Raw genomic sequence first — 19,583 nt, forward strand, 5'->3', positions numbered from 1 at the left:
TGTCCCTTTCCCTCTCTCTTTGTCCCTTTCGCTCTCTCTCTCTCTCTCTGTCCCTTTCGCTCGCTCTCTCTCTCTGTCTCTTTCGCTCTCTCTCTCTCTGTCCCTTTCGCTCTCTCTCTGTCCCTTTCGCTCGCTCTCTCTCTCTGTCTCTTTCGCTCTCTCTCTCTCTCTGTGTCCCTTTCGCTCTCTCTCTCTCTCTCTCTCTCTCTCGATTGAATCTTTTAGTGTTCAGTAGGATAATCCTTGTGTGGCAATCTCTAGTCACCAGCTGAATATCTAAAATGACTTCTCTCCTGTTTGAACCATGGTGTGTCTGATATTGGACAGCTAATTACCTACAGCTATGACTAAAGATGAGAGGATCTTCTGATCTGCTCCACCACAAAACCAACCTTTTGGCTGATCTTGTGTGGCAAGCTCTTGTCACAAGCTGAATTTCTAAATGGTTTCTATCCTGTTTGAATCATGTTGTGTCAGCCAATTACATACAGTGATGACCATAGATGAGAGGATCTTCTGATCTGTTAACAATCCACCACAAAACACAACCTTATTATAAAGTGGAACTCCACCCTCCTATCCCTTACAGCCAAGGGAGGTGCCATCTTAGCCTCTCATTGGATTGCCGTTGCCATGGTGCTGCCCATGTGACCAGTTATGACACCGGCCATTTGAGGGCTTGAAACGCCAGTTGAGAGCTGAGACAAGCACATCGGCACCTTGACAATTGGCACACCCTAAAAGTAACTGTTTCTGGAGACACTAAATTGGTGGGTAAAGTTCCTCTTTAGGCTGATCGTACACTGGACAATATTTGGTCAAGTCCTGCTGACTCGGTCAAAATTTGACCAGAGTGTGACCATTAGGACCCGCCATCGGAAGTTGAAGCCACCGGCCCAGAAAATTCACACTGACATTACGAGTCAATGTGAAGATACAAGGAAGGGGAGGAACACTGAAACTACGAGAACATGTGAAGATACAAGGAAGGAGGAGGAACACTGACACTACGATGCCATGCGAAGATACTAGGGAGGAGGAGGAACACTGACACTACGAGCCCATGTGAAGATACTAGGGAGGAGGAGGAACACTGATACTACGAGTCCATGAGAGGATACAAGGAAGGAGGAGGAACACGGACACTATGAGGCCATGCAAAGATACAAGAAAGGAGGAGGAACACTGACACTGCGAGCCCATGTGAGGATACATGGAAGGAGGAGGAACACTGATACCACGAGTCCATGTGAAGATACTAGGGAGGGGGAGGAACACTGACACTACGAGCCCATGTGACGATACAAGGAAGGAGGAGAAACACTGACACTATGAGGCCATGTGAAGATACTAGGGAGGAGGAGGAACACTGACACTGCGGGCCCATGTGAGGATACAAGGAAGGAGGAGGAACACTGACACTACGAGCCCATGTGACGATACAAGGAAGGAGGAGGAACACTGACGCTGCAAGCCCATGTGAAGATACAAGGAAGGAGGAGGAACACTGACGCTACAAGTCCATGTGAAGATACAATGAACGGGAGGAACACTGACACTACGAGCACATGTGAGGATACAAGGAAAGAGAAGGAATACTGACACTACGAGCCCATGTGAAGATACACGGAAGGAGGAGGAACACTGACACTACAAGTCCATGTGAAGATAGAAGGAAGGAGGAGGAACACTGACACTGCAAGCCCATGTGAGGATACAAGGAAGGAGGAGGAACACTGATGCTACAAGTCCATGTGAAGATACACGGAAGGAGGAGGAACACTGACACTACGAGTCCATGTGAAGATACTAAGGAGGGGGAGAAACACTGACACTTTGAGCCCATGTGAAGATACAAGGAAGGAGGAGGAACACTGACGCTACAAGTCCATGTGAAGATACAAGGAAGGAGGAGGAACACTGACGCTACAAGTCCATGTGAAGATACAAGGAAGGAGGAGGAACACTGACGCTGCAAGCCCATGTGAAGATACTAAGGAGGGGGAGAAACACTGACACTACGAGCCCATGTGAAGATACAAGGAAGGAGGAGGAACACTGACGCTACAAGTCCATGTGAAGATACAAGGAAGGAGGAGGAACACTGACGCTACAAGTCCATGTGAAGATACAAGGAAGGAGGAGGAACACTGACGCTGCAAGCCCATGTGAAGATACTAAGGAGGGGGAGAAACACTGACACTACGAGCCCATGTGAAGATACAAGGAAGGAGGAGGAACACTGACGCTACAAGTCCATGTGAAGATACAAGGAAGGAGGAGGAACACAGACGCTACAAGTCCATGTGAAGATACAAGGAAGGAGGAGGAACACTGACACTGCGAGCCCATGTGAGGATACAAGGAAGGAGGAGGAACACTGACGCTACAAGTCCATGTGAAGATACACGGAAGGAGGAGGAACACTCAGCTCCATCTAGTGGTCATAATGTATTTATTTCCTCAGCTCCATCTAGTGGCCATAATGTATTTATTTATAAGGAGGAGGAACACTGACACTACGAGCCCATGTGTAGGTTAATTGGCTCCTCTCTAAAGGTCCCCACACACCTTACGCTAATCGTACGATAATTGCGGTAAATCCAGCGATCGTACGATGATCGTAAGGTGTGTGGAAGCTGTGCGACCTCTACTACTGTAAGGTCGTACGACTTTCAACTTACGGACATGTTCGTACGCATCGTACGACGTTCGGCGGGTTTGTGGCATGTCCTACGATAACAGCCGTACGGGCCGGTGTGCGCAAGCGCACACTGCCCGTTCGGCATTTCGGTCATCGGAAGCCCGCCCCTCAGGGGGCGTGGCTTGCGATCATCGCAAGTACGATCTGCCTATGCAAGATGGGCAGATCGTACGTTTTTTTAAGTACCTTATAACCATCGCAAGACAAAAGTCTTGCAATGGTTGTAAGGTGTGTGCCCAGCCTAAAGATGCCCATACACTGTTCGATTCTCGTACGAGAATCACGGGAAATCCCGCGATCGTACGAGAATCGTGCAGTGTGAAGGAAGACGTGCGACCGTTTCTACTGTACGGTCGCACGTCTTTTGTCTAAGGAGCATGCTAGAAAACCAGCCGAAAATCGTACGATTTTCGGCTGGTTTGAATGATGCTCGGGAGACAAATGCCGAACGGGCCGGTGTGCGCACGCGCACACTGCCTGTTCAGCATTGCGGTCATCGGAAGCCCGCCCCTCAGGGGAGAGTACGATCTGCCTGTCCAAGATGGGCAGATCGTACGTTTTTTAAATTACTTTACAACCATCGCAAGACTAAGGTCTTGCGATGGTTGTACAGTGTATGGCCACCTAAAGTTGCCCCTCTATGTATGCATGAGAGATAATTACCTTAGATTGTAAGCTCCTTGAAGGTAGGGACTGATGTGAATGTGCAACTATGTAAAGTGCTGCGTAAATTGTCAGCGCTATATATATATATATACATATATACCGTAATAGATGAATAAATGTGCAGATACAAGGAGGGGGAGGAACATTTACAAACTCTAAATCTGAGAACAGGAATAGAATATGTTGCAGCTCACCAGTCCGGAGTCGTGTTGGTTGGCTGAGAACATTTTCTGCAGAACAGGAAATACGAGCTGATCAAAAGCCACGTCCTGGTGACACCCCGAGCTCTGAACTGAAATCTCAAACAATGTTATCAGCTGCCTGGGAGCTCCCCCTCCCCCTATGGAATGGAGATGAGGAGGGGGAGGGGAGAGTGCAGAGAGAGATCACTGAGCAGACAGGATGTGCCGTGGTGTGCGTGTTTGTGTGTGGTGGGAGAGGGGGCGTTAGGAGTCCAGGGACGTCACCAGCTCCAGCCAGGATTACACTCACGACAGCACCACAAGCCCCAGCAGTTTCCGTGTTCAGAGAGCACCACACAGGCAATATAGGACTACAAGTCCCAGCCAGCGGTGTATTTACAAATGCTGCTGCCCTAGGCAAAACAGCAACCCCCCCGTACTGACGGCAGACCGTCACCATCAGCACCCCCCCAAGGGGGTTGACGCCGCCTCACCATCGGCACAAGCCTCCCACCACTCACACGGCATTCAAAGCGCCGCTGCCTGCAGGACACTGCCGCAACCCGCCGTCCTCGTCCCCTCAAAGCGCCGCACCCCGCCGTCCTCGTCCCCTCAAAGCGTCCTCGTCCCCGCCGCTACTATAGCCTCCGGTTCTCTTCCCTTGATGAATACATTTATCAAGGGGAGAGAACCACAGCAATTGCCGCTCTCAGGGAATCTGCCGCTCCAGGCAAACGCCTTGTTTGCCTCGTGGCAGATACGCCTCTGGTCCCAGCAGGTGCAGTATCCAGATAGTAGCAGACAACAAATGCAGAACTACAAGTCCCAGCAGTCCTAGTGTCCGGATATTAGCATGCAGCCAATCTAAAACTATAATTCCCAGTGTCCAGCTAGCAGCATACAGCAATATGGAACTACAAGCTCCTCAGCTCCATCTAGTGGTCATAATGTATTTATTTCCTCAGCTCCATCTAGTGGCCATAATGTATTTATTTCCTGTGCTCCTCAGCTCCATCTAGTGGCCATATTGTATTTATTTCCTCTGGTCCTCAGCTCTATCTAGTGGCCATAATGTATTTATTTCCTCTGGTCCTCAGCTCTATCTAGTGGTCATAATGTATTTAGATAGATAGATTTATTTATTTGTCACATACATAATCGTACAAGTATGATATGCAACTAATTCAGGTCAAGGAGTTTAGTTCGGATGATTCTCTCAGCTGATCGCACCACCCTCTGAAGAGCTCATCTGTCCTGCATGCTGCTGTTCCCAAACCAGGTAGTGGTGTTTCCCATCAGGATGCTCTCTATGGTGCAGGAGTAAAAATTCCTAAGCACCCTAGCGGGCAGTCTGAAGTCTCTCAAGCGTCTAAGATGGAAAAGACGCTGCCGAGCCTTTTTCATCCTCGCTGTTGATATGACAGGACCATGACAGGTCCTGCGAGATGTGTACGCAGAGGTATCTAAAGCTATCCACTCTCTCCACTGGGCTCTCGTTGATCATGGGGGTCTGGTAGTTCCTCTCCTGCTTTTTACTAAAGTCCACTATCAACTCCTTTGTCTTGCTGACATTGAGGAGGAGGTTGTTCCTCTGGCACCAGTTCTCCAGATTCCTAATCTCCTCCAGGTAGGCCGTCTCATTGTTGCCGGTAATCAGTCCAACCACAACGGTATCATCAGCAAACTTGATGATGGTAGTGGAGTTGGTAGAGGCCATGCAGTCATAAGTGTACAATGAGTACAGCAGGGGGCTCAAAACACAACCCTGAGGGGCTCCAGTGCTGAGGGTGAGGGAGGCTGATACATGTCTGCCCATTCTTACTGCTTGTGGTCTGCCAGTAAGAAAGTTGGAGATCCACTGACACATAGATGGGCTAAGTCCCAGGTGTTTCAGCTTGGTGGTGAGTATGGAGGGAATTATAGTGTTGAACGCTGAACTGTAGTCAACAAACAACATCCTGACATAGTTGCCCTTTCTAGTGTCTAAGTGAGTGAGTGATGTGTGAAGGAGATGGGTAATGGCATCATCTGTTGAACGGTTTGGCCGGTAAGCGAACTGTAGTGGATCTAGTGTGTCTGGTAGTGAAGAGATGATGAAGTCTCTGACCAGTCTCTCAAAGCACTTCATCACTATCGAGGTCAGAGCCACAGGGCGGTAATCATTGAGGGAAGCAGGATGGATTTTCTTCGGGACTGGAACAATGATGGACTTTTTAAAGCACGTGGGGATTACCGACTGGTTTAACGAGAGATTGAATATTACTATGAACACAGGTGCTAGCTGGTCAGCGCAGGCTCTGAGGACACGACCTGAGATTCCGTCCGGTCCTGCTGCTTTCCTGGTGTTCACTCTCCTGAAGGCTCTCCTCACGTCATGCTCGCAAATGACGAACGCGTTCCCAGAATTGGCATTTTCTTCCTGTCTGCAGCTGTTACCGTTAGCTGCAGCCTTGAAACGAGCGAAGAAGGTGTTCAGCTCGTCTGCCAATGACGCGTCCCCATTTATCATGCCGGATGTTGGTGCTTTATAGTCCGTCATTGTCCTTAGTCCCTGCCACAGGCTTCTAGAGTCACTCTGTTGGAACTGTGCCTCCAGTTTCCTTCCGTAGCGCTGCTTCGCTTTAAACAAGCCCATATCCCCCGACTCAAGTCCCGCATTATACGCCGTGGTACGAGATCTGAGAGCATCGCGGATGGTCATATCCACCCACGGCTTCTGATTGGGAAACATTCTGATGGTCTTTTTCGGTATTATGTCATCTACCAGTTTCCCAATAAATCCCACAACCACTTCCGTAAACACGTTGATGTACTCAGAACTGCGTCGGAACATGTCCCAGTCTGCGTCATCGAGTGCGCCCTGTAGACCGGCCTCCAATTGGTCCGCCCAGCGTGCAACCTCCCTCAGAGCCGGAACTTCCTGTTTAAGCCTTTGTTTGTATTTTGGCATGAGGAAGATGGCTATATGATCTGATTTCCCAAACGGGGGCCGCGGTAGTGCCCTGTAACCCTCTTTGACTGTCGTGTAACAATGGTCTAATGTTCTTTCACCCCTGGTGGGGCAGGAGATGTGCTGATAAAAGTTTGGTGCTGTGCGTTTGAGGTTGGCGCTGTTAAAATCCCCTGCCACAATAAGCACAGCGTCCCGGTGTTGTGTTTGGTGCTGTGTGAGTGCCTCATGCAGCTCGCATAAAGCAGTGTCCGTGTCTGCTTGGGGTGGAATATAAACAGCGCTGACTATGACCGATGTAAACTCCTGAGGAAGGTAAAAAGGACGACATTTGACTGCTAATAGTTCCAGGTTGGGTGTGCAGGAGCGTGTGAGAGGAACAACACTCGCGCTGTTACACCAGCTACTGTTCACCATTAGACACACGCCGCCTCTCCTTGACTTCCCCGAATCCAAAGTTCTATCCATGCGGTGAACCGAGAAGAACTCGGCCGGCTGGATGGCATGATCCGGTACCGCTGGGCTTAGCCATGTCTCGGTGAAGCAGAGGAGATTGCAGTCCCGAATATCTCTCTGAAACTTCACCCTGGCCCTGATGTCATCGAGCTTGTTTTCCAGCGACTGGACATTGGCAAGCAGGATGCTTGGCAGAGGTGTGCGGTGTGCACGGGCTCTCAGCCTGTTCCTAATCCCGGCTCGTTTTCCCCGGGGCCGCAGCTTCGGTTTGCATCCTTTGTTCTCCCACAGGATCTCACTCGGCCAGCTTGGATCCGGGGTTAAAACCGTCAAGTTGTGAGTACAGATAGAAATAAGAACATCTCTATCGTACTTGATACACTCCATTGTAAGGAATTGACCAGTTTAAATGTCCTTGAAGTCAATTTATCTCCTGTGCTCCTCAGCGCCACCTAGTGGTCATAATGTATTTATTTCCTTCGCTCCTCAGCTCCATCTTGTGGCCATAATGTATTTATTTCCTTCGCTCCTCAGCTCCATTCTGGTTCACCACACTCGTCCTTCCCGGTGTTGAAACTACATATCCCATCTTGCATCTGCCTCTGGGAGACAGGCCTGTGGCTGTCAGAGGTGGAATTTGGCTACCCTTGATCAATTCTATTCCCTTTCGATCCTCCTGCGGCAGCTACCTAAAAGGTTATGTAGGGACCGGTGGGCCAGCACAGACATTAATTCAACACTCCCAGAAGAGGAGAGGGCTAGGAGGAGCAAGGAGAGAGGGGGCTTTGTTAGGGAATAGACTCCTGGATAGGAAATCACTACTCTACAGGGGATATGGATGGAACTATACCGGTTTTTCGGTATCAATTATGAGTACCAATATTTTTTTTTCGGGACTCAGCGATACCGATTACTTGTGCCTTGTGCCCCTGTGTATCAGGAAGTCGGGCGGCTCACTCAACCTTTCCAACCAGCAGTAGGCTCCTGCAGCAGAAAGAGAGAGCCCCGAGCACTGGCCAGCTCACGTATATAAAGGACTGTGCACAATTCAGACTATTAATGATCGGGTAAGTCCTTAGTGTTTGCCTGAAGAAGGTAACATGTGGTTCCGAAACGCCGCTACTATGATGTGACACTACAATGGTCAATAAACATTGACTTGAAATCCAGTTGGAGTGCGAGTGACTCTTCTTTATTTCACTGTAATGACCAATCGCAGCGATCACAAGGCAGAGAGACGGTCCCATTGGCTATGTGTCTGTAGCCAATGCTCTCTGCTGTCTAATGAGCAGTGGCTTGTATGGGTGTTGGTGCGCACACAAAAGTAAACATGTGAGGATGTACTGGTACGTCCCCCTGAAATTACCCCTCCACCTACTGGCCATTTGTATGCAGCGGTCGGTAGAGAAATAAAAGGATTAAATCACACGGTTCCAAAACATCACCTCTTGGCAGCACCGCAAGCACGTTATTTAACCTCCTTGGCGGTATTCCCGAGTGTGGCTCGGGGTTAATTTTCAGTACCATAAGCGGTAACCCCGAGCCGCACTCGGGATTACAGCGTAGCGTCTCTTACTTTGTCCACGTTATGAAGAGAAAGGTTTGTTGCACTCCTCACCGGATCATCCCAAATATGGGGAAGGGTGCTTGGAATGACCGCGGATGGCGCCGCCAGTTGCAGATAATAAAGAGATGTCACCAGCACACCAGACTCCTTCAAGGATAGTCAATCGTGAATTTATTCAAAACTTATATCAAATACACAAGCGCTTTCGGGACCACACAGGATCCCTTCATCAGGCATTGCAGCTCACTGCTATGCCTGATGAAGGGATCCTGTGTGGTCCCGTGTGGTCCCGAAAGCGCTTGTGTATTTTATATAAGTTTTGAATAAATTCACGATTGACTATCCTTGAAGGAGTCTGGTGTGCTGGTGACATCTCTTTATTACCTTGTCCACGATCCTCGCTGTGTCCGCCGGTCGATGCCGGCATCCGTCTTCCGCAAGCGCCCGTGTTGCAGGGGGGCGGAACCGGCGGGAAATTCAAAAGTAAAACATAGAAAGAAAAAAAAAAAAGAGAAAAAATACTGAGATAATCAGACCGCCAGGGAGGTTAAAAGAGAACTTCGAGGTAAGTGTTTTTCCCCATAGTTATCTTAAGGGTCACGGGAGGACATATACTAACCTCCTGCTGTGACCCGTATACTGAGAGCGCAGCAGCCGGGACAGATCCCGACATTACTGTTGAGATCTGCCCAGCTGCGTGAGTGACAGCTGGCTCTGCCTATCTAGAGGCAGAGCTAGCTGTACCCGCCCCCTGCCGCATCCATTCCTCCAGTCAGCGCCCGGAGGATCGGAGAGGGGAGGGGGGAATCCCAGCGCGGAGCGGTGACTGACAGTCACGGCTCTCTGCAGGGATAGATCGAGAAGTGAGCGAGCCTCGGTATGCGTTCCCTCACTTCCCAATCTATTGAGCCGACATGTGACAGTTTCATTGTCACACGTCGGCTCGAACTATGAGGATGAGTGATTGTCACTCACCCTTATAGTTCTCCTTTTTAAAAAAAAAGATGTTTTTGCATTGGTACATGTCCTCCATGGCAGTGCCCAGCTCCCCCTGCCCAATTTACAAAAATAACTTGCCAATCAGCCTTGAAAATGGACAGCAAAATAAAGCTTGTTTCACCTCCCATAGACTCAAAGGTTCAATACACGCTCGGTATATTCAAAAACAAAATTTTTTATTGTTTCAGATAAAAATAAAATCATCAAAACATCTGTGTTCCAAGGATGAAACTATGTACTCCAGAATCCTGCTGCACCCCTTACTGGGTATCCCTGTAGGCGTGGGTGACCGGAGTGAGCGCGGATGGGGTCGCCAATACTGAAACTTGTTAAAGATGTCACCCGCACGCCATCTTGAAGTGAAGTTCCAAAGAGGTTCCCACCGCACTCCTTACTGGTATATCCCTTTAAAGTGGGTGTTGCAGTGATAGTGGATGGCGCTGAAAGGAAATATTACAAGATTCTCTCGATATCTTCTTCTATAGGTCTACCACCTTCCGTCTTTCACATATCTGGGAACATCAAATGATACGCGGGAAGCAGTTGTGTGTTCAAAGATGCTCAATGCTTTATTTGACAAAGTTTGCTTATATAATCTGGCTCCCTGGATGGCATTAGAGCCGAGAGCAGCCGCAGCTCCCTCCCGCCCGCACGCACGAGCAGAAAGCGGACAGCTGCAGCCAGGTACACATAAGACATCCCCCGAAAATAAGACCTAGTGTCTTTTTTCGTGGAAAAAAAACATATAAGACACTGTCTTATTTTTGGGGAAACACGGTAGAAGACAGAAAGGGAGGGGGAGTAGATTGCTCAAAGTATACGTGTCACTAGTCATTGCTACTAGTCATAAGAGTCATTTTCTATCACATGATAGTCCAAACTAAAATCTGCATCGCTTGACAAAAAAGGTAATTCTCAGGTCATAGTGTTCTGGAACCATGTCATCAGCTAAAGTAACTAAACCATATATTTGTAGACAGTGAATCATTAACTGCGTTACATTGCAAAAACAGAATGGAAGAATTTAGAACAGAATATAAGCTATTCATTATAAAATACAGATAATTAACTCTTTCAGGCGCCACTTCAAATCCAAAAAGTTAAGTATATCACCAGCACACCAAGGTAAAATCTTCAGCGAGTGGTCATTTTATTGATGTACACACGTCTCGTCATAAAGCAACGTTTCGGGGCCACTCAGGGTCCCTTTATCAGACATGACGTCAATAGAATGACCATTTGTAGAAGATTTTACCTTGGTGTGCTGGTGATGTACTTTACTATGTTGATATTGAAGTGAAGAACGTGTCTATTTATTAACGCTTCATGTCATAACAAATAACAACGTTTTGGGGCCACACAGAGTCCCCTACATTAGGCTTGAAATGACCATTTCAAGCCTGATAAAGGGGACCCTATGTGGCCCCTGAAACGTTGTTATTTGTTTTGACATGAAGTGTCAATAAACAGACATGTTCTTCACTTTAATATGGTGTGGTGGTGACATAATTAACTAGTTACGAGGCTCAAACTGAGACTATGAGGTCCTAGAATGAGGTCTTCACAGCCTTTCCAGAACTCTGTGCTTGTGCATTATAGTATAATTTGTACAATGTCTCTCTCTCTCTAATGAGTCTTCTGGTGGGATTGAAGACTGTCTGGTCTTCTGGTGGGATTGAAGACTGTCTGGTCTTCTGCTGGGATTGAAGACTGTCTGGTCTTCTGATGGGATTGAAGACTGTCTGGTCTTCTGCTGGGATTGAAGACTGTCTGGTCTTCTGCTGGGATTGAAGACTGTCTGGTCTTCTGGTGGGATTGAAGACTGTCTGGTCTTCTGGTGGGATTGAAGACTGTCTGGTCTTCTGGTGGGATTGACGGTTGTAGGATGCGCTTATTAAACACTTGTGACATTCTGGACGTCGATGTGAAGCTTCTGATGCTGGATCAGAGATGATTTTGACCTAAAACTCTTACTACATTCAGTGCATGAATATGGCTTCTCTCCTGTGTGCACTCTGAGGTGTATAGCAAGCGGCTGCTTGTGCTTGAAGCATTTGCCACACTCAGAACACCTGAATGGTTTCACTCCAGTGTGGATTCTCTGGTGTACAGCAAGATGTACCTTATTTGCAAAGGCAAGGTCACATTCTGAACATGTATATGGCTTCTCTCCCGTGTGGGCCTTTTGATGCCGAATAAGATGACCGATTTCTCTGTAGGACATATCACACTCTGAACATCGGAAAGGCTTCTCTCCTGTGTGAGTCCTCTGGTGTGCAGCAAGGTTAGCGAAGAGAGAGAAGCACTTGTCACATTCTGAACATATAAATGGCTTCAACCCAGTGTGAACCCTCTGATGTCTGCTTAGCGATTCTTTGGTTGGAAACAATCGTGTGCATTCGAAGCACGAAAAAGGCTTCTCTCCCGTGTGCACTACTTCGTGACGAGCAAGATGGTGGATTCTTGAGAAGCATTTGCCACACTGCGGACATTTAAATGGTTTCTCTCCCGTGTGAACCCTCTGGTGAGTTCTGAGGCTTGACTTGGCTGTAAAACTCTTCTGGCACTCGGGGCATTCATACGTCGCATCTCCTACTTGACTCATCATGTGCTGGAGAACTGCGGTTTCTACAATCCACTTGCCTACAAGGAAAACAAAACAATGTTTAGATTCAGATCTAACCTAACAACAGATCAAAGTAAACATTTTGATTGACCACAGTAGATCAACGCCTTCAAAAGACCATACTCCTTTGATAACATAGAAGGTAGGGTTGAATAAAGACAAGGGTCCATCCAGTTCAATTTACACTATGTGTGTATGCGTGTATGTGATTATGTGTCTGTATTTGTACGGCTCTAACACTGCCCATATTTTTGTATATGAAGTGAGAGAAGAAACTCATCAAGAAGTTTCTTGAATTTATCAACGCTATCAGTGGATACCACCGTCTGCGGAAGGGAGTTCCACAATTTCACACCTGTCACAGTAAAAAAGCCCCCTACAAATTCTAAATTTGAACCCCGTTTCCTCCAACCTCTTGTTGTGTCCCCGTGTCCTCAACACAGTTTTTGGAATAAACAACTTGTTTCGGATATTGTGGCCCCCATTGATGGTTTTGAAGACTGCAATAGGGTCCCCTATTAATCACTTCCTTTCTAAGGTGAATAAGTTTACATTTTGAAGGTGGTCATTATAGCTCAGGCTTGTGGCATCACAAGGGGAGGGGCGCACCCAGGTGCCACCATTGGAGGGGTGACACCAAAATGACTAAGTCATTTTGGTGTTACCCCTATGAAAAGTCAGGCACTCGGTCACTGACCGAGAGCCCGACAGTGTCAAGAGAGAGGAGGGGACGCGGCGGCATACCTCATCCCGCCAGGTGAACGCCCCCTACTCTCTCTGCCGGCGTCCATCACCAAGATGGCCTCCGGCAGGCATCAATAAGACAACTGCGCGCGCGTAATGACATCACGGCGGGGTGTCACTCTGTCTCCTCCCCCGGCTGAGGCCTTCTATCAATTTAATTAATTTTGTAGCCCTTTGTTGAACTCTCTCAAGAACGTGGACATCTTTCCTGAGAGTTGGGGACCAAAACTGCAGCGCATATTTAAGATGAGGCCGCACCAGAGATTTATAACGTGTATAGGACAGTGGGTTACTAAAGTGATTCCGCAGCTTCACCAAAAATGGATACAATCCCAGTAAAATAACACAATTAATACTCAGCTGTCCTGCTGCATTGATGTTCATTTTGTGAGAAAGGTGCTGCTACCTGTCTACAGAGATCCTTCAGCACCTGTCACATCCGGAAATGTGGACATCCTGGTGTCCATCTGCACTCTTTGGTTTCTTCCACTGGTCCCTTGATCATCACAGGACACAGCAATGCAAAACCTTGCAGCAGGAGACCAGGCATCTGAAATTCCCCGGAATGAAGGTCAGTGGCACAGACCAGTGAATAATAACGGCGTCCTTTAAAGAGACATATTTGAAATAAATATTTCCAAATGTGCACCTAAGACTCGTCAGTATTGTTACATTAGGTAGCTGCTTTCTTATACCCGGGAATTAGGGGACTTTTTCCCCTGCTTATCAAACCACTAAACAGTGGTGTCACAAGGGGGGTGCGGCCCGTACCCGGGTGACACCATTGGAGGGTGACAGTCAGGCACTCGGTCATGGACCGAGAACCCGACAGTGTCAGGACAGTGGAGGGGACCCGGCCGCATACCTCATCCCGCCGGGTGAACGTCCCCTCCTCTCTCTGCCGGCGTCTATCACTAAGATGGCTCTATCACTCATAATCTGAGCCGACCTGTGACAATGAAACTGTCACAGGTCGGCTCAGTAGATCGAGAAGTGAGCAAACACATAACGGCGCTCGCTCACTGCTCGATCATCTCCCTGCAGGGAGGCGTTACTGTCACTGACGGCTCGGTGCAGGGATTCCCCCCCTCCCCTGTCCGATCCTCCAGCGCTGACTGGCGAAACAAACAGGGGAGGGGACGGGCACAGCTGGCTCTGCCTCTGGATAGGCAGAGCCAGCTGTCAATCACGCAGCTGGGTGGATCCAGACAGTATTGTCAGGATCCGTCCCGGCTGCGGCGTCTCTGTATACTCAGCTTTGGGTGACGGGAGGACGCTAGTTTGTGTTCTCCCGTGACCCTTACGGGAACTATGGGGAAAATCCCTGACCCCATAGTTCTCCTTTAAGTGTTCAATGAAAAAAAATATACCTTAAACAGTGCAGTGTCGAGGGGTCTCAGCAGCACCTTCTTCTCCTGGTCTGTCTGTAATTCTAAATTCACTTAGCTCTGCATCACCTTAAATGCAAGTTACCTCCACCCACCAATACAAAGTGACTTTAGATTTGCTAATGGATTTCCTCTACATAACAAAAGACATGTTTCTGGTGACTATTCTTGGTTTCCACTCCCCCTCCCCCTCATTACCATTCTAATCCTGAGAGGGAATATTTCAGGAAGGAGCTTTAATTTAAAATGTTCAATAAATACCACCAACAGGTGACACCCTGATTTCAATATCAATGGAAATGGTAACAATGATAATTTTTGTTTGTGTTAGAAGATATTCAAGTCACACAACGGTCTATCAATATATACATATACTAATCAGCAGGACCACCATCAGGGGGGTATGGATATCGGTCGATGGCGACAGGCGAAGAGGCGGCCGGGCCCCTGTGCAGAGGCCTGGCCCTAGCAGCACCGGGCCCCAGCATTGCCAATCAAGCACAGTAATCCCACGGTCATTGAACCAGGTTTTGGTGCTTTTGGCAGTGTGGGCAGGTGCCAAGTCCTGCTGGAAAATGAAGTTATCATCCCCATAGAGCTCGTCTGGAGCATGAAGTGCTCCAAAATCTCCTGGTAGACGGCTGCGTTGACCCTGGACTTAATGAAGCACAGTGGACCAACACCAGCAGATGACATGGCTCCCCAAATCAACACAGACTGTGGAAACTTCACACTGGACTTCAAGCATCTTGCAGTGTGTGCCTCTCCATTCTTCCTCCATACTCTGGGTCCTTGGTTTCCAAATGAGATGCAAAATTTGCTCTCATCAGAAAAGAGGACTTTGGACCACTGAGCAACAGACCAGGTCTGTTTTTCTTTAGCCCAGGTAAGACGCTTCTGACGTTGTTTGTTGTTCAGGAGTGGCTTGACAAGAGGAATACGACATTTGAAGCCCATGTCCAGGATCCGTCTGTGTGTGGTGGCTCTTGATGCACTGACTCCAGCCTCAGTCCGCTCCTTGTGAAAGTCCCCAACACTTTTGAATGGCCTTTTCCTGACAATCCTCTCCAGGCTGCGGTCATCCCTGCTGCTTGTGCACCTTTTTCTTCCACATAACTTTCTATTAATGTGCTTTGATACAGCACTTTGGGAACATCCAACTTCTTTTACAATTACCTTTTGAGGCGTTCCCTCCTTATGGAGGGTGTCAATGATGGTTTTCTGCACAACTGTCAGGTCAGCAGTCTTTCCCATGATTGTGATTCCTACTGAACCAGACTGAGAGACCATTTAAAGGCTCAGGAACCCTTTGCAGGTGTTATGGCTTAATTAGCTGATTAGAGTGGGACACTTTGAGCCTAGAATATTGCACCTTTTCACAATATTCTCATTTTCTGAGATTGTGGACTTGGGGTTTTCATGAGCTGTAAGCCATAATCATCACAATTATGACAAATCACGGCTTGAATTATCTTGCTTTGCATGTAATGAGTCTATCTCATATATTAGTTTCACCTTTTAAGTTGCATTAGTGAAATAAATGAACTTTGCATGATATTCTAATTATTCGAGTTTCACCTGAACATGGATGTGATACCTGTCCGGGCGAATGCATTATGAATATATGTAAACCCCAAAAATGAACCTTTCTTATTTGTTACCTTTCAGACTTTTAAATATACAATTGAATACGTTCAGATATCTATCTATCTATCTATCTACACACACACACACACACACACACACACAGTATTATATATATAAAACCTGTTGATCCTGCCAAAAATCGAGCAAGCTCCTAATCTGAGGTGCACTCAAACAACATTATCAGGAAGTTTGTTAGCAGAGGGGGAGATGTTCGGTAGTCCTAACACACTTCCTGTCCTAGGGTGACAACGCTGCTCCTCTATAGGTACAGTGAGTGTTGTCACCCTTGGGCAGGATCCTGTTACCGGCAGGATCAAGAAAACCTAAACATTCAAGGACCAGTTTGGAATTAACCTTCCAGCATGTCTTTGGAGTGTGGGAGGAATCCGGAGTACCCGGAGGAAACCCACACAAGCACAGGGAGAACATGCAAACTCCATGCAGATAGTGACCTGGCCGGGAACCAAACCAGGCACCCCCAGTGCTGCAAGGCAGAAACGCTAACCGCTACGCCGCTGTGCTTGCAGCTAAATACGTTGTAACATTGGGATAGCTGAGATTTGGATTATAACGCTGAAAAACAAATAACACCCGGTAACTAGAAAGACGCCTGCGGAGATCTCGGTGGGCGCGAAGCAATAAAATGTTGTAAAACGTTTCTGTATATAAACCGCTCAATATCTATTCAGATCTAAACAGGAAGTTCCACACAAGTCAGATATTTACTCAGCATTTCCAGCATTTCCACCGCCCAACAGGATCACTTACTGGACGAGTTCGGGTTCTCTGTCTTTGCTCCGTGATGGGTTACCCTGTGATCCCCTCCCCCGGGGATAATCTGCTGCTGACTTTCTACTTTTCTTCTGCTGAATCAGAACACTCTCCAGCTCGGGACACGAGAATCATCACAGACACAGGAGTGATGTCATAGGTCAGAGGTTACTCATTAACCAATCACAGATAAAACTAGCTGGCAGAGCACATTCTTTTCTTGTGAAGTCACATGTCTTCCTGTACCTGGAAACTCACAGCTTGTTACAGCTTAAACAGGTACTCTGCGTTGTCACGCAGCTTCCTGCGGAGTCACTCAGGCCCATGCGTTGTCACACAGCTTCCTGCGGAGTCACTCAGTCCCATGCGTTTTCACACAGCTTCCTGCGGAGTCACTCAGTCCCATGCGCTGTCACACAGCTTCCTGCGGAGTCACTCAGTCGCATGCGCTATCACACAGCTTCCTGCGGAGTCACTCAGTCCCATGCGTTATCACACAGCTTCCTGGGGAGTCACACAGTCCCATGCGTTGTCACACAGCTTCCTGCTGAGTCACTCAGTCCCATGCGTTGTCACACAGCTTCCTGCGGAGTCACTCAGTCCCATGCGTTATCACACAGCTTCCTGAGGAGTCACTCAGTCCTGTGCGTTGTCACACAGCTTCCTGCAGAGTCACTCAGTCCCATGCGTTGTCACACAGCTTCATTCATAGTCAGTCTTATGCGTTTTCACACAGCTCCCTGCAGAGTCACTCAGTCTCATGCATTGTTGCACAGCTCCCAGCAAAATGACTCAGTCCCATGCGTTGTCACAGCTCCAGGCAAAAATCACTCAGCCTCATGCATTGTCCCTCAGCTCCAAGTGGAGTCACTCAGTCCCATGCCCATGCGTTGTCACGGCTTCCTGAGGAGTCACTCATTCCCACACAGTTCCCAGCAAAATGGCTCAGTCCCATGCGTTGTCGCAGAGCTCCTTGTGGAGTCGCTCAGTCCCATGAATGGTCACACAGCTCACAGCGGAGTCACTAAGACCCTTGCTCAGGAAACCGGCTCCACGCTGTTTGACCAGCTCCATGCTGATTGGCCAGGAAGCAGGCTTCCCAGCCCATCAATATGAAGCGGGTCTAACAGTGTGGAGCCGGCTTCTCGGGCAATCAGGCAGTCAGGAGGCAGGTCGGCCGGGAGTACTCGATATCGGCACCAATACTAGTATCTAGAGGTGCACCGAAATGGAAATTTTAAAACCGAAACAAAACCGAAATAAAAAAAAATGTCAGGCCGAAACCGAAAATGTTTTTTATACTTTTCTGTGTCCCCTGGTATCAATGAACAGGAATCCCCATTACCCTTGGTTCTCAGCTGGTGGGTCGTGACCCCGTGTTCAGTGGGTCTCCGCATGCCTTCCGCTTTTCTAGGTGAGAGGCTCCTCTGCCTCCCCCTAGCACAGCACTGTCAGTTCTCACACAAAGCAACCTTTAAAAATATGCTGCATGTTGCCGAGTGTCAGCTTGGGATGCGATGGGTCTATGGCCACGAGGGAGCTCCATCCAAACGTGCATTGCTTACAGCTCCCTCACGAGTCCTATAGAGGCGCCTGGACTGGAGTGACGTCACATTCTGGGTCCCGACACCTCTAAAGGGCGCGCAAAGGAGCTGTACAAGCAATGCACATATGGATGGAGCTCTGTCACAGCACAGCAGCCCACACTGGATCCCAGGCTGAGGATCCACTCCAGTTCTCGTAAATTAAGGAGACTGGGTGGACCTTAAAAAGAAATACAACATTTTTGGAGTGTGTGTGTATGTGTGTGTCTGTGGTTGTGTATGTATGTCAGTGTCTTTGGGCCCATTCACACTAGTACAGTGCTTTAATTACATAGTACCGTGTGATTACTGCACTGTACAACACAATCGCACCTACTGTGCATTCTGGTGTGGGAGGTGTGTTGCATTGCCATTCATTTGAATTGTACCAAAAACGCACCTCCCACCCACAGTTCGTAGGACCGCACTGGTACGCGCAGTACCCTAATGCCATGCGTTCCATTGCAGTGCAACTTGGGTCCCGACTTAAAGACCAAGCACAAATGTGGGTCCTGAGGCTACACAGGTTGAGAACCACTGCTCTATACTGAATGTTCCTGTTCATTGATAACATGGGAACATAGTGTGTTTACTGTAACTACAACTATGAATGAACAGGAGGGGATGTAGATCACTTCCCATTCATTCATAATTGAGGATATAGTTAACATGCTATGTCCTCAATTATGTACAAACACTCAGCGATCACTGATCACTGAGTGTGTGTACCGCTCTCCTCTCTGACCCACATCACAGGAGGCTGATCGAGCGGTGTAGAGAGGAAAGCCCAGCCTCCTGTGACAGCGCTGTCTCCGCCCACACACCGCTCTGCCGGACTGTTATAGGCGGCAGAGCGGTGGTGGGAGGAGACACCGGCCACTCACAGCGCTCTCCACCGCAGCGCTCGGCCGGCTGTCACTTTCTCTTCTCCCCGCTGGGACACAGAGCAGCGCCCAGCGTGGAGGAATGCGGATGCGCCGATGCATCGGCAGGAAAATGGCATTATGCCAAAAGTGCCACTTTCGGCCGATATGTTTCGGCGGCCGATATATCGGTGCATCCCTACTAGTATCGGTAACAGTGTATCCCTCATATACCCATACATACATACAAAGGGTGCCAAAAAATGTAGACACATTTTAAGAAGGGAGAAACTGTATTTAAATTGTAATACTCAACATACACTGATAACAAAAGATGAATACAAGTCACGTTTGACTTCTGCAATTGCAAGAGCTGCTCACAGTGGTTACCATCAGTGTCCGGACACTTCCGATTACCACCAACTACCATTTCAGCA

The 19,583-nt window shown here is 48.2% G+C and overlaps 1 protein-coding gene across 1 annotated transcript; it reads right to left on the reverse strand.

The window, feature by feature from the left end:
- Nucleotides 1–11,418: 11,418 nt before the first annotated feature.
- LOC108799618 (gastrula zinc finger protein XlCGF71.1-like) lies at nucleotides 11,419–19,576 on the reverse strand. The gene is made up of 2 exons (XM_018571510.1): nucleotides 19,537–19,576; nucleotides 11,419–12,167 (listed from the first exon to the last, which is right to left on the reverse strand). The coding sequence occupies exons 1-2, from the start codon at nucleotides 19,574–19,576 to the stop codon at nucleotides 11,419–11,421; spliced, it is 789 nt and encodes a 262-aa protein (XP_018427012.1).
- Nucleotides 19,577–19,583: the final 7 nt, after the last annotated feature.

The sequence above is a fragment of the Nanorana parkeri genome, unplaced genomic scaffold (assembly GCF_000935625.1).
Source record: "Nanorana parkeri isolate BGI_ZX_2015 unplaced genomic scaffold, ASM93562v1 scaffold1771, whole genome shotgun sequence".
NCBI classification, from domain to species: Eukaryota; Metazoa; Chordata; class Amphibia; order Anura; family Dicroglossidae; genus Nanorana; species Nanorana parkeri.

Bases quoted from the DNA above. Each gene is read 5' to 3' on its own strand.
- LOC108799618 (XM_018571510.1), bottom strand. From the start codon at position 19,576: ATGGTAGTTGGTGGTAATCGGAAGTGTCCGGACACTGATG. The intron at 12,168-19,536 runs GTAACCACTGTG...TTTTCCTTGTAG, and splicing joins GAAGTGTCCGGACACTGATG to GCAAGTGGATTGTAGAAACC.